The following is a 14,993-nucleotide window of genomic DNA, read 5'->3' as shown; positions in this document are numbered from 1 at the left end:
TATTTTGGAATTGATAATTAACGCTTCTAATTTTCTGCAAAGACACCATACATGCGATACATCATTGGAAAGCTAAAAGTATGCTTTTTTCAGTAACATCATAATCAAGTATAGTTCGTATTTAAAAAAACACAACTTTGTGTTGTATCTCAAAAATCATGAAGTAGGTTTAAAATTTTTCAACGGCAGTATATTCTACTTAAAAAAGTGTCTTAAGAACGTATCAACCCCATTTCTCTAATTTGAAAAATAAACGAAATATGAGCATTTTTTGAAATCAGGAAAAATTTTCGTATCTCTTATAGTTTCTGAGATAGCCTATAATAGGTAACACCCAAAATTGCCCACCCTGTATATTTAAGTGTTTAGGTAAGGGTTTTTTAGTTATGACCTTAAATAAAGAAGGAACCTGCGAGCTCAATTCGTATCAGTCATTCATTGAGTCTCGATTTAACACGCAACGAAATAGCACTCCTTCAATTCACGCGGAGCAAGGCTCCCTATACAGTCATTCACAACGACCGTCCATTAGAACTTTACAGGGTTCTGGCCAAAATAAAAATTTGAAAATTCAGATTTAAGTATTATCAATTGCGTTTTCTTCGACTAAAATATTTTCAGATATCTAACACTTCCGGTTATACCGGAAGTCGCCACCTACTTTATTTTTTTAAATAGAACATCCTGTATATTTTTACATATTTGAATTTGTCTGTTTTCAAGGTTTATGAATGACTTTACTTTTTGCAATTTGATTCGGCCATTCTCGAGTTATTCGAATTTTTCTAGAAAAATCTGCTCCAGCAGACATTTGTTCAAAAAATGAGAGAACACTCGATTTTTGGGATATTAATTTAGGATTCAGAACATGCTTAAGCAACATGATGGTGTATGTTTTGGTGCCGAGTAGGGCTGTCTAGAACGTTTGGTCACTTTACTATGGCACGTTACCTTTTCGAAACTTGAAAGTACCATAACTCTATTTCTTTAAATGGCACCCCCCATATTTTATTACTTAGTCGTCTTCGGTGTCTCATTTTACATCTTTTATATCCCATATGTCCTATACCTAACATTTATGGTTTGGGAGATGATTAGGGTTTTTTTGAAAAATGCACACACATCATATCGATATCTATATTTAACCTAATGTGTCATGAATACCTAGTGCGACCTAGTGAATAACCGAATGAAGTGGAGGTTTGAAAATTTCCAGACTTGTGATGTTTGATGCCAGCTTTTTAACTAAAGTATTTTCAGGTTCCAGGTTCTTGTGGTTACACCGGAAGAGGTGACAATTTTCATATTTCAAATGGAAGACCCTGAGTTTTATAACATTTTTCAATGTCAACTACAACGTTACTTTTTATAATTTATAAATCATCTACTTTGACCGCCGGAAAAAAATTTGTGTTGGGAATGTTGTTGTGGTTATGTATTATCAGAGGATCAGTAAGCAAAAGCTATGGTTTATTTCTGTTGGTGTGATGACTAGGTTACTTTTTGTAGTGATCTGTTCTCAAGAAATGCCACGTTTGGAATTTAGTAATGAGGATTATTTGAAGTTGATAATAATTTATGGAGAGTGCAACCAAGTAATTGCGCGTACGTATCGGTTGCAACATACAAGTGGCCTAAAATTGAACAAAAATTAAAAAAATGTAATGAAATACAGGGTATTCCATTTGAAAAATGAAAATTGTCACCTCTTTCGGTGTAACTGCAAGTACCCGGAACCTGAAAATATTTTAGTAAAAAGCTGGCATCAAACATCAGAAGTCTGCAAATTTTCAAAAGGCCACTTCATATTTTTTTTTACCATTCGTTACACATATAGTCAATTTTTGCTTGACGAACTCAGTATTTTCATCGTGTTGGGAGTTGGGAAACGGCACTAGTGACACCATTACCAAAGAAGACATTCCCCAAGACATATAATGAATTGAGACCAATTAGTATTTTGCCGGAAATATCAAAGGTAATTGAAAAAGTAATAATGTATATAAACCCAGACAAGTCTGTGGTGATGCTATTTGGGAGACAAAAAACACGTATGAAGTATGCTACCTGTTTCTTCGTAAATATTAACAAGAAACCAATAAAGGTCAGTGACACGTCTCGCAACTTGGGTTTAATGCTTGATAGCGATTTAAGATTCCGTGAACATATTACTAGTAAAGTTGGGAAATTGTTTGCTACTCTGAAAATGATATATGCTAGTAGATATTTGTTGACGACATCAAATAAGATAAGATTATGCGACAGTTTAACCCATTTATGGCCACGACTACAAAAATGCGTTTTTATTTTTAAAAATTGATTGAGTATTTCTTAAACTATCTTAAATAAGATAATTTTGAAGTATGATCTAAAAAAAATCAATTATGCTTTAAATAAATGGGGGTGCGTATACGCACCTTTGGCAAATAATCGTGTCATTTAGAAAAAAAATAATTTATTCTAACTTTGGAAAATAAGAGTAATTTAATAACTGAAATTATACATTAATATGAAAATATTCAAAACAATCAGCGTGCAGATGTACTTTACATTTTTTGCTAAAGTATATTCAGTATATTGTATGGCTTTTGCAGACTTTGCACTTTTTTCTCAAATTGGCTTCTGATTTTTTTATTATATGCCCTATGTTGTCGAGTCTTATCTCTTGCGGTAAACTTTGCCTCGATGTTCTACCGTGAGAAGAAGAAGGGTTAACATTTGTTAATTCAGATTGGCCTTCGAATTTCATCAAACTTATAGCCAATGAGGAGCGAAAATGTAATTGCGACATTTTAGATCTGTTTGCCATTTTAAAAATTTTCCAGCTGTCGACTACTACGCTTTCTATCATGTTGATAAACAATGGCCACCACCATTTTTTCCCTCTTATTTTGATTCTGTTATTAGCAATGCCATTGTCGTGAAGATCAACTCCTCCCATGTATTTATTATAGTCTGCTATTACGTGGGGTTGTGGAATTGTTTCTTCTTTATGTTCTTTTCTGTTATACCGTGTAGCCTGGGCAAAAGGGAGTACTTTACAAACATTGGTAATTACTGTGACGACCGAATTGTCGTTCCACTGTACCACTAATACTTCCAAATTGGGATCAAATACACAAATATACGAACCTCGTTATTTTTTCTTCATAACTTTCTTTGTTTCGATTGAACAGTTTGCCAGCCGATTATCTCGCACTGGTTTCGTTTATGATAAAATAAATATATTTCTACCATGTTTAAAACAACATTTTGGGAAGTGTTTGCCATAGAAACAGTTTTGTTATAATTAATGTATAAACAAATTTTGTTATTTTTTCTAAGTCAATGCTGTTGCACCCGAAATTAGCAATACTTTATATTTTTTTTTAAATATAATACAGTGCATTTTGTTAACACTAACAATTTTACAAGATTCTTTAGACTTAATACTAATGGTTTAATGAAATAAATAGCAAAAATTTGTTTTAATTTAGATTGAAAAAAAAAAAAAATACGAAAAGGTGCGTCTACGCACCTTTGGCCGTTAATGGGTTAATACTTAGTTATTTTGATTATGGTAGTACTTTATATGGTCCTTGTCTTGATACTGATACGGCATGTCGAATACAGCGTGTACAAAATTCCTGTGTACGAATGATTTATAAACTTAGATGACGAGAACATGTTTCTCATATGTTACAGGTTGCTGGCTGGTTAAACATGGCTAATAGAAGAAAGTTTAGATTGTTTACTTTTTATCATAAACTTTTAATGTTGCGAGAACCACGTTATTTAAGTGATAAGATAAGGTTCAGAACGGATATCCACAATCTAAATGTTAGAAATAAGGGTCTAATTTCTCCTCCGCAGCATGCAACAGCACTATTTCAAAGATCATTTTCTTTCACCCTCCCGAAGCTTTACAATCCCCTACCGGGAACTTTGAAATCGGCACCACCAGCAGTATTTGCACGCAACTTGAGATCTGTTTTATTCAGTGAACAGACTTTGTTATGATGAGTGAGCACTATAATTAAAATTTTAACGTAAGATGTAGGCAAGATATAGAAAAGGGAATATTTTTGTTTTGTTTTTCCGTATTATAGATTAGTTTTCTTTAGTTATTTTTAGTTTATAACTCTTTGTCTTTTGGTTTTATTTTTAAGAATACTTGTTTTTTTTTTCATTTGTTTATTAATTTTCTGTTTTTTTTTGGTTTATGTTTGTGTATAAAACAGGGTTGAGTGGAAGAGAAGGACTTAGGTCCTTAACTACGCCCTGTATGATTTCAATTAATAAAAGGCATTATTATTATATGGTTGTACACTAGGTCACACTAGGTATTCATGGCACACTACGTTAAATATCGATATATGTGTGAATTTTTTAAAAAACCCTAATTATCTCCCAAACTATAAATGTTAGGTATAGGACATATGGGATATAAAAGATGTAAAATGAGACACCGAAGACGACTAAGTAATAAAATATGGGGGGCGCCATTTAAAAAAATGAAGTTATGGTATTTCCAAATTTCGAAAAGTTAACGTGCCGTAGTATAGTGATCAAACGTTCTAGACAGCCATACTCGGCACCAAAACATACTCCATCACGTTGCTTACGCATGTTCTGAATCCTAAATTGATATCCCAAAAATCGAGTGTTCTCTGATTTTTTGAACAAATGTCTGCTGGAGCAGATTTTTCTAGAATAATTCGAATAACTCGAGAACGGCCGAATCAAATTGCAAAAAGTAAAGTTAGTCATAAACCTCGAAAACAGACAAATCCAAATATGTAAAAATATATAGGGTGTTCCATTTAAAAAAATAGAGTAGGTGGCGACTTCCGGTATAACCGGAAGTGCTAGAAATCTAAAAATATTTTAGTCGAAGAGAACGCAATTAATAATACTTAAATCTGAATTTTCAAATTTTTGTTTTGGCCAGAACCCTGTAAAGTTTTAATGGACGGTCGTCGTGGATGACCCTGTATAGAGTTATACAGAGTTATACAATTGCGATTAGTTATGTAGAGACAGTTCTCTACATAACTAATCGCAATTTATATGTATTAAGTTTAAGTGTAATTAATATAATAAAGTTTATGGAAACGTAAAACCAAGATTTTGTTGTTAACCTGCACCCACCAGATAAAAATAAATGATCACTATACTTATACTAGACTTATTGCTAACGTAGTCATACGTTAGTCATATTAGCCATACTTTACAAGGGGGGTAAGGCATCAGGTATAAATTTTAGGTTATCTTTAGTTCATAGATGGTAAATAACATTTTAGTCATTGTGCGTCGAAAACCTAAGAAAAAATCGTATTACACCCAAAAATATGCGTTTTAACCAAATGTGCAGCGAAAATATACAGGGTGTAAATTACGTCACAAAAAATGACGTCATGTTGAAACTTTAAAGTGATTTGTCGGTAAGTTCTACACTTTTCCGCGCTTTTTCTTTATTTGTAACAGCTTACTTGAGTGATTTCCCGTCGATTAAAATTATCGATTTTTAAGCGACATAATGATTGTTGAATTATATGCATATATGTAATGTTTTAAATTTAAATAATTACCCGCAACGAGTAAAACCGGTTGCTTTTCCGCGTGCAATTCCATTTGCCTCGCAACGTATTGCCCATCGAAGTGTGCATACCACCATCCTCGTTTACCAGTCGGATCTTGAGGCGAAGAAATCGTCGCGGGTCTTACAAACGGTATACGAAAATACCTTTGGCTGTTATCGTTATTTAGGATGTTTTGTTTTTGTTGGATCTTTGGCGTTTTAGCCGCTGCGTCCATCACGGAACGTGGGGCCCTCTCGTTTTCATCCATCGTCGTTCGTTTACGATTCTTTGCTTTCCATGCGTGATAGACTTTTAGGCGACGATGAAATTCATGCCGACAAGCCTAAAATTTAATTTTTTATTACTAAATTTATTTATATTTCAATTTTATTTTACCTCTAATAATTCAATATCACAAGATGTATTGATCGTATCTCTTAATTGGGAATATTTCCACTTGGATAAATCGTATTTACCCTTGCTTAATTCCGCTTGTTTGTTTTGAACGGCTTCCGATCTAGATATAAAATGTTAATTAAGATTTGATTTATTTTGACGTTGCAACATTTATTTATTTTTTGATTGTGTCTTTTTTGTGTGGATGTACCTGATGAGTTTGTAGGATTGTCGTGTTGTGTCCACGGTTCCGCTGAGGCATGAAATAAAGAAGCACACATATTTAACGATCACCAAACAAATAAAAAGCTAAGTGTAAAACGGAACACCCCAAAAGTTATTTTATGGTTTACGTACTTTCTAATCGGTACGGGACTCTCTTCGAGTTGCCCATTACTTTCTTGTGCCAATCTCAAAGCTAATTCATGATCTTGCCGTTCTTGTTCTAGTTGTTGTTGCAATTTCATTTCTTCATCGGCCTCTCTCTCTCGTTGAATTCTCAAAGCCTCCGCGGCTTTTCTTTCGGCTTCTTCTTGAACGCGACGTTCTTCTTCTTCTTTTTTTCTGCGCGTTTCCATCTCGGCTTTTTTTCGCCGATTTTCCTCCTCTTCTTTGCGTAATCGTTCCTCCTCTTCTTTTCGTTTTCGCTCACGTTCCATCTCCTCTTGTAATTTGCGGATGCGTTCTTGCTCCTCGGCGTTCTTTTGGTCTTGAACGCGTTTGTGTAAAGTCGCCATTTGGGCGTTAACTTTATTCACTGCTTGTACATAAAGGTTTTCAACGTCTTTCACGGTGATTTTATCGTTGTTTTTGATGGTTTGCGAGGCGTTTTGGAGGTCTTGTTTTAAATTGTTGATTTCTTTTATGCTTGCGTCTTTTTCTTTTTTTAGTTGGGACGCGATCGATTCCAATTCGATCATTTTTTGGTTGAGCGCGTTGATTTTTCTGAATACTTTTAATCTCGCCGCGTAACGCTTTTTCACTAAATAACCTCGAACGTGTTTTTGCATTGTTATTAAGGCTTGTCTTCGATAAAGGATTTTATACTTCACTAAAAACAAATTCATTAATTTTAAATAAAAATAATTAAATTAAATTTTACATTTAATTGTTGTTAAAACTGTGAATTGCGCTTTCCACCAGCGCGATTTCACCAAGAATTGTTTCAAGTTTCCAATCATCCATTGTAAGTTTTCAGGGTCTGATTTAATAATTTTATCAAACTCTGCATACTTTCCCGGTCTAAAGAACACCTTGGTGATTCCAAATTTATAATCTTTCTCGTATAAACGAAGGCTGTGAATAATCGCTTCGCAAAAAGCTCTCGGATTTAACCCTTTAAGTTCTTTCGGTAAATATTCTTGATACATCGTATGGAGCTCATTGAAAGGAGCCCTACTCGGATAACCATGCTCCATCAGTTCCAAAACAACCGTCATCCCAGAGCTTTTTAATTGCATCAAACTTAGGGGGCCATCAAATTGCCTATCGATCATTTTAGTATTCGGCTTAACACACCTAATAAAATTAGTTCCATTTTGCCTCAATTTTTCCATTAACTCGGCTAATTGCGTTTTAAATTTATTCCCAACGCTAATAAAACTCAATTTTCCCTTTTGCGTATTTGACATTGCAAATAAAGATTGGATTAATTTATTTGAACTATCCTGAATGATCCCTTCCAAAGAGGCGTGTAAAGCATCGTTATTTTTTTCGATAAACTGCTTCGTTTGATAACAAACAGCCCCTGCGAAGTGCCGAATTAAAAAACCTTCATCATCACGCAAACTTCGATGTGCTTTTAACCGCGACGATCTCGGTAGAGCTAATCTAAAATGATTTGGCCATTTGGCGTGCAATTCGGTCGTAAAATGCGTGTAAAGCGGCTTTGGTAGTTTTGATTCTTCATCAAGTATTGTAAAGATCCCGTTTGATTTATTTTCGATTAAATCTAAAACAAGGCTAAATAAGAATCTCCTAAATCACTTAATACTTTTAATTTACCGATACAATCTTGATTATCAGCGTATTTAATTTCAGGAACATTCAAACCTTCTCGTTTATAAACTTCTTGTTCGTATTTCAAGATGATTTCGTTAAAAAATTGTTGCAGTTTCTCGTTACAATAATTAATGCAGAATTGTTCGAAACTATTTACAGTAAAGAATTCTAAAACAAAACGATTATTAATTAATTTATTAATTTTTTTTTCAAAACGTTAAACGTCATTTTAATTAATGCCGGTAAAGTAGTTATCTTACGTCAAATAAACTGTCAAAAAATACTCAAAAAAATTAATTATTTACCAAATCCTGCAATATCTAAAACGCCAATATAATAACTAGAAGCTTGGAAAGGAATACTTTTATTGATTCTCATCACAATGTAATCAAATAATTTACTATAAACGGCTTTCGCTAAAGCATCCCTTGCATTTGTTGCTTCATAAACTTTTAAAGGTACCCTAAAACCAAAATTATTAGATAATTAATTAATTAATTCAGTTTTTATTACATAATAACAGTTCCTTTAAGTCCCCCTCTCGCACTTTGCATAACTCTTGATGTTAAAGCTTGTTTTAATTCAACATGATCGATCCCTAATAATTTCGAGGCGATTATCAACGATTTTTCTTTCGATTGTTTAACTCTGCAACCCCCTCGAGTATCATCTGGGTCATCTTCAAACTCAACATTTCCTAAATGAAGAACAGCAGCGACCATGACATAAACTTGTGTACGTTCCTCTTCGTTTAGACCAATGCGACCCAGCGCTAAATCTAGATTGTTAAAGTCTTCGACGTCGTCTAATAAGTTATCTTTAAGGGGACCTTGACTTGAATGCGCCGAACTTTTTTGGGGGGAAGATAAATTCTTTTCGCTTTTTGAAGATGTAAAATAGCGAGTGCAACCATGTTTAAGATACTAAAATAGTTATTTTTTTATAAAAAATTTCGCTGTAGTGTATCAAACAACATTTTTTCGAAAACTGCGTGTTCTAAAGTTTATAAATTAACAAAACGACCAAATTCAGTGTAATAACATTTAGAATTAATTTAATGTTATGTCAAAAACTTAACGTCACATCGACTTAAGCTCACATATTGAACAAATGTACCATTATAATATTGCATTTAAACATTAAATGAAATAATAAAACAATTAAATGTTGATTATTTTGTGTTTATAATTTCTTCATAACAATAAATTAACAATTGGACCACATTATGCATCACTTGACAAAGCGACAAATGAATAATGTTGAAAAAAAACGGGATTTTCGTTTTCATCTCTCTAAAAATATAAGACTTCTCGGAATAGACAGGCTCAAACTATTGAAAATTGTTTGGTGTCCATTTTTATCACAGAACACTGATGACAGCTATCGTTACGTTTTACGATTATACAGGCTGTTTCTGTAAGTCGTAAATTGAATCACTAAAACTAGAGCCAAAATGATGACGATTCGTGTAAAAATTCTTGAAGAAAATAATCTAGAGTTTTGATTTAAAAATCTTATTAAAAATCTCTAAAAATGATAAAATGTCGCTTAGTCAAGTGATGTATAACGCTTGGACCGCGTTATAATTAATAGTATCAAATTCTATGATTGTTGGAGCTGGACATAAAAGACTTTTTTGTAATTCGCGACGGTAATGAAAGCTATAACAGTACTCAAACGGGTGCTGTAATGAGACTCCTTACAGCATCCGATGCTGTAATGAGATTTTAGTAACATTTTATGGAACCAGTTCAAGTTGGTGACATTGGGTCATTAATTTTTCTAGTTGTCAATGTGACAATGTTTGTCTATGGATGTTTAAACACGTTATTACCATCGAATACAAGGTCCACAATGATGAGCACATTGAACCCTGAGCAATTTCTCTTATTTTGGGAGTTGTACAGGGTGTACCAATTTCGTTGTCCGCATAGACTATCTCCGAAACTAAAAGAGATAAAAAAAAGTAGCTTACTTGTCATGATCTCGTTTTTCGAGAAAATGCTAATGCCGAAAACTGCGAACAGCTATCGTCTTTTGTTTTCGCCCTATCGGCAAAAAATTTAAATTTTGTGAAAACGACAATCGCGAATATCTCACTTATTATCAAAGATGGAGTATTATAAATAAAACATTATATGGCCAACTTTTTACAAAGAATTCAGTAGCGTAGGTAGAATTTCTTTTCCATCTTTTATTTTCGAGATTTTAGAAGTAATTTTATTTTTTTTAAATAATTTGTTATTTTCTTCTGATAACAAATATATAGGGTGAGTCAGAAAGTATGGGAAATCCGAATACCTGAGACACTAGACACCAAAATATGACGATTTAACCTAACATCTCTTATACAAATGTCGGTGGTTTTCAAGACACAGAGTGTTGAACGTTAAATTCTTATTTCGAAATTTCTTAATAATTTTGAAGCTTTTTGTACTTTAACATAAAACACTGTGCGTTTGAGATATCAAGTCATGAGTATTTTGTCAGTTGAGGTATGGTGAATTAAAACCAGAAATCTGAAGGAGCTTTCAATTCTACACAAAAAAGGTAGTCTTGCTTACATTGTCTAATCGTAAGTCTACTGGCTTCCAATTTATCTGCTTTTAATTGTTTCAAAGTAATTTTAAGGTTAACATTTAAAATCAATAACACACAGTAACAATAGCAATTAGTAACGATAATAATCGATAACAATAACAATTAATTAATAACAATAAAATATTGTGACCATATTCAAAAATCCAGTGGATTTAAATCTGGATTTCTCACAATTAGAAAACTCATTATATCGTGGCATTTTCAAATTGGTAATAACTTTATTGTTGGTAAAAATGATTATTGCACACGGAAATTAGATCAATGTTGACAATTTTATTAACAAGCAATTGTCGAAACATAAGCGGAAAAATAAGCCAACTTTGCTTATGTTAAAAAATAAAAATTTTAGAAGAAAAAATACATTTAAACATTTAAAAGTAAATAATTCGAAAACCGATAGACTAAGACGATTTAAATAAGAGTACCTTTTTTTTTGTAAAATTGAATACTCTTTGTGATTTATAGCTCTTATTGGTCGTAGCTCGACAGCCAAAAAACTTATGATTTGATTTATCAAACGAGCAGTGTGTATCTAGCGCCCTCTACGAGCAATAACAAAACCAGTTTCAAATTCGTATTTCTCATGCTCGAAAACATAAAACTACCAAATTTTATGTTAATAGCACAAAAAGCTTCAAAATTATCATGAAATTTCGAAATAAGAATTTAACTTTCAACACCCTGTGCCTCGAAAACCACTGACATTTATATAAGAGATGTTAGGTTAAATCATCATATTTTGGTGTCTATCATCATATCTCTATTCAGATTTCCCATTCTTTCTGACTCACCCTGTATACAGGGTGCCCATTATATGTATATGGAATATAGTATATATCTTGGTAGGTATCAACTTTATAAAGAAACATTTTATACAAAAGTTGTTTAATATTTGATTTTCCATAATAAGACTGCATTCAATTGTTTTTAATTCAGAAAACAAATGAGTAACGAATAATACTTACATTTTTTAAATGGCAATGTATGTTAGGCTCATTTGATAGAGATTACTTTTCTCTTTACGATGGCGTAAAATTTTTGTACCCTTACACCAGAAAATTTTTGAAAAAAATGTAAAAATTGTTTATTAATAAATATTAATCAATAACATTAATCTAGATATCCGAGATCGTCAAGTATCTCGAATTATTACCGTAAATTAATGTACTTCTAATGTACTAAAAACACTTTTTGTTCTATCTAAAACTAATGTATGTATTTCAAATATACATACATATTAATGTTAATGTTGCTATGATGATAACCATACATACTATGATGGAAAATAATGTATCAGATAATTGCCAAAGTTTGTATTTAAAAATTCGCTAACAACTCTGGCATTATATGCTGGTAAGCATATGGAGCACCAGCATGTTAAGTGTCAAAGTATAACAAAACTGAATAAAACTTTACAATTAATTTCGAAAATTATGAAAAATGTAACATGATGGAATACTATATGTTATCAGATAAGAATGCGACGTTAGCCGCGGAATTATATTTTACAAGGTATCCGGAAAGAAGACCGAACTTTCAGCCGGTTAGCAGAAAATGTAATGGATTTTTGGTCTTTCCCCAAACCACGTGCAAAAACATACCAAAATGACCTGCAAGAGGATGAAGTCAATGCGTTGGCTTCAGTTGCGATAAATCCATCAACATCTTGCAGAGAAATTGAACAAGACGTCTGAACCAAAAGCCGCTGCTCCCGAATATGGAAGAAAAATAAATATAACCCATACAAAGCGGGGTTAACTCATTATTTACGTGCCGGAGATGTTAATCTAACATAAGATTAGAATTTTGTAGACGATATTTAGAAAAATTAAATAATCTGCTGTTTGTTCAAAACGTCATCTGGACCGATGAAGTCTCTGAGTGGTCAAAGAAGATTCGGGTTGAATGTATGGTGTGCCCTTTTAGATAATAGAATGTTGGCATATAGTATCTACCATAAAAACTTAAACTCAGGTAATGTGCTGCCTTAATATATTGAGGTATACAGCGTGTCCCGTATCTTCCGCATCAGAACATTATACGGTTGTAGGATACATTATTCTGAAGCGATTTTTCTAATAAATTTTTTCGAAATGTTTATAATAACCGCACGGGAACTGTTTTTCGACGTCCAATGGCAAATAGTAAATCAGATTCAGATAATCGGCCCAACCCTCGGCCAAAATACGTTTCTCACGTGTACTTACCAATAGATTCGACACGCAAACAGAAATAAACATTTTTGGTGAATCAAAATCGTCTGTTATTGGACAAAAGCTGAGAATTTTAAACAGTTTCCGTGCGGTTATTATAAACATTTCAAAAAATTTTATTAGAAAGATCGCTTCAGAATAATGTATTCTACAACCGTATAATGCTCTGATGCGGAAGATACGGGACACGCTGTATTATATTAAGGCAGCACATTGAGCCTTTGGTCGACATTTTGCCATTAAATATGTCTGAAATGATATATATTCAATATAAAGGAGCACCAGCACATAATGCCAGAGTTGTTAGTGAATGTTTGTTAGATATTCGCGATTGTCGTTTTCGCAAAATTTTCAGTTTTTGCCGATAGGGCGAAAACAAAAGACGATAGCTGTTCGGAGTTTTCGACTTAGCATTTTCTCGAAAAACGAGATCATGACATGTAAGCTACTTTTTTCTATCTCTTTTAGTTTCGGAGATAGCCTATGCGGACATCGAAATTGGGACACCTGTATATGAAACATTTTTTCAGGTGAATACATTTTGTGTTTTGACAATTTCTATTTTCAAGTATTACGGTATTACCAACTGCTACATACCTATTTCCCTACATTGTCAAATATTATTTTATTTTTGTTAAAAAAATAGCATAAAAAATACGTTTTATAAGACTTAAAGCACTCGTTTTTCAACTTAAATTCGTGCATTTCATTACGTCCTGTTGACAAAAAACTATCGTTTTGATGGTCGCTAAGTACTACGCAAAAGTCAACTTTTAATAGCAGTTTTCGAAAAAAAAATTGTTTAATTAATTAAAAGAAATTAATGAATTATATTTACATTGAAATCTTCTGGTTGTGTTAAATTAAGTTTTTCCCTTAAATTTTGTGGTGCTCCCGCCATTAAAAGATAAAAAACGTGATAGCTTCTTTCTTCGCCGGAAGCGGAACATATCCGTGATTTTTCTAATAAATAATGGCTGATGTGACCTCCGACGACTTGAAACTTTTTATCAAAATGGACTTCGATGAATTTGCCGAAACGAGAGCTGTTGTTGTTTCTTGTTGTTTTCGCGTTGCCGAAGGCTTCTAAAATCGGATTCGCATCCAAGATTTTTTGTTCAACTTGTCCTGCGGTTGCACCATAAGATTCGCAAAGATATTTTAATAAATGCTTTGTAGATTCTGTTTTTCCAGCTCCGGATTCCCCGGATACTATTATCGATTGAGACATTTTAAACACTTTCATGTCACGAAAAGCTTTATCGGCTATTGCAAAAACGTGAGGTGGTTGTTCCCCTAAAGATTTTCCTTGGTATTGTTTTATTGTTTTTGGAGAGTATAATTCGGGGATTTCAATATAAGGATTAACAGCAATTAAAATGTTTGCTACATAAGACTAAAAAAAATTAATTAATAAATAATTCTTTTTATAAATTCGATTCTTACATAAATCCTGTTGCTGTAATATCGTTTTTTAACATTATTAAGCAACGTAGCTTCATTTAAATACATCATTTCACAATTATCATCGTATTCCTTTTCATGTTGTCCAGTTTGAAAAATATCTCCAAACCCACAAACTTTTCTTGTGCTTTTAGAACTTAATGGAATCACTTCCGCTCCATCTTCAAGTATTTCAACGATATTACCAAGAACGAATCCTTCATCAGGGTCTCGAACCCACACCGTATCCATCAACATGGCCTGTAATAAAACCAAACAAGATGTAACAAAACTTGATTCATTTAAAACATAACGGTTTCATTGTTAAATGTTTATTTTATTTTGAGACTACAAGATGGGAAATGAAAATGGTTAAGGTATGTAATTGTTTGGAGTGGAAATTACAAGAACCTATTTAAGTAATGGTTAGAAAGAGAGAATTACAACCATATGTCGTGATACTGTTAGGTCAGTGTCGATTCTCTTTTGGATTCAATGAACTTGGCGAAGGAGAAGAAGTCGTCGTTGAGGTCGGATGCAGCAGGTAAACTTGAAGACCTGTTTTCGTCTCTATCTTTTTAGAATCTTATAAAACGAACAAATAAGGATGTGTTGTAAAAATAATTATGGCATGTTAAAAGATTTTAAATTCATTCAAATTACATGAATATAAATAACAAAAACATTTCTTTTCGTTTTAATCCCATCGTTTTGGTGTAGAAAGCATTACTATCATAAAATGTGTTAACACGCGAGAAAAAAACTACAATACGATCGA

The 14,993-nt window shown here is 32.8% G+C and overlaps 1 protein-coding gene across 3 annotated transcripts in view; it reads right to left on the bottom strand.

Annotated features, from left to right (window-relative positions):
• LOC111418594 (Myosin heavy chain 95F jaguar) overlaps positions 1-14,993 on the bottom strand; it is a 52,258-nt gene that overhangs the window by 26,292 nt on the left and 10,973 nt on the right. For 2 of the 3 annotated variants that reach the window (XM_071195091.1, XM_023051158.2), the window contains exons 2-11: positions 14,219-14,476; positions 13,611-14,168; positions 8,472-8,881; positions 8,264-8,421; positions 7,962-8,126; positions 7,060-7,908; positions 6,315-7,008; positions 6,169-6,210; positions 5,958-6,078; positions 5,571-5,904 (exon numbers count right to left, since the gene is read on the bottom strand). In XM_071195091.1, the coding sequence (XP_071051192.1) occupies positions 5,571-5,904; positions 5,958-6,078; positions 6,169-6,210; positions 6,315-7,008; positions 7,060-7,908; positions 7,962-8,126; positions 8,264-8,421; positions 8,472-8,881; positions 13,611-14,168; positions 14,219-14,473 (3,586 nt within the window). In that variant the 5' untranslated portion in view covers positions 14,474-14,476. The remainder of the gene's footprint in view (positions 1-5,570; positions 5,905-5,957; positions 6,079-6,168; positions 6,211-6,314; positions 7,009-7,059; positions 7,909-7,961; positions 8,127-8,263; positions 8,422-8,471; positions 8,882-13,610; positions 14,169-14,218; positions 14,477-14,993) is intronic. The other variant, XM_071195092.1, reaches the window with a different exon arrangement.

The sequence above is a fragment of the Onthophagus taurus genome, chromosome 3 (genome assembly GCF_036711975.1).
Source record: "Onthophagus taurus isolate NC chromosome 3, IU_Otau_3.0, whole genome shotgun sequence".
Lineage (NCBI taxonomy): Eukaryota > Metazoa > Arthropoda > Insecta > Coleoptera > Scarabaeidae > Onthophagus > Onthophagus taurus.
This window is presented reverse-complemented; position numbering and strand designations above follow the sequence as displayed.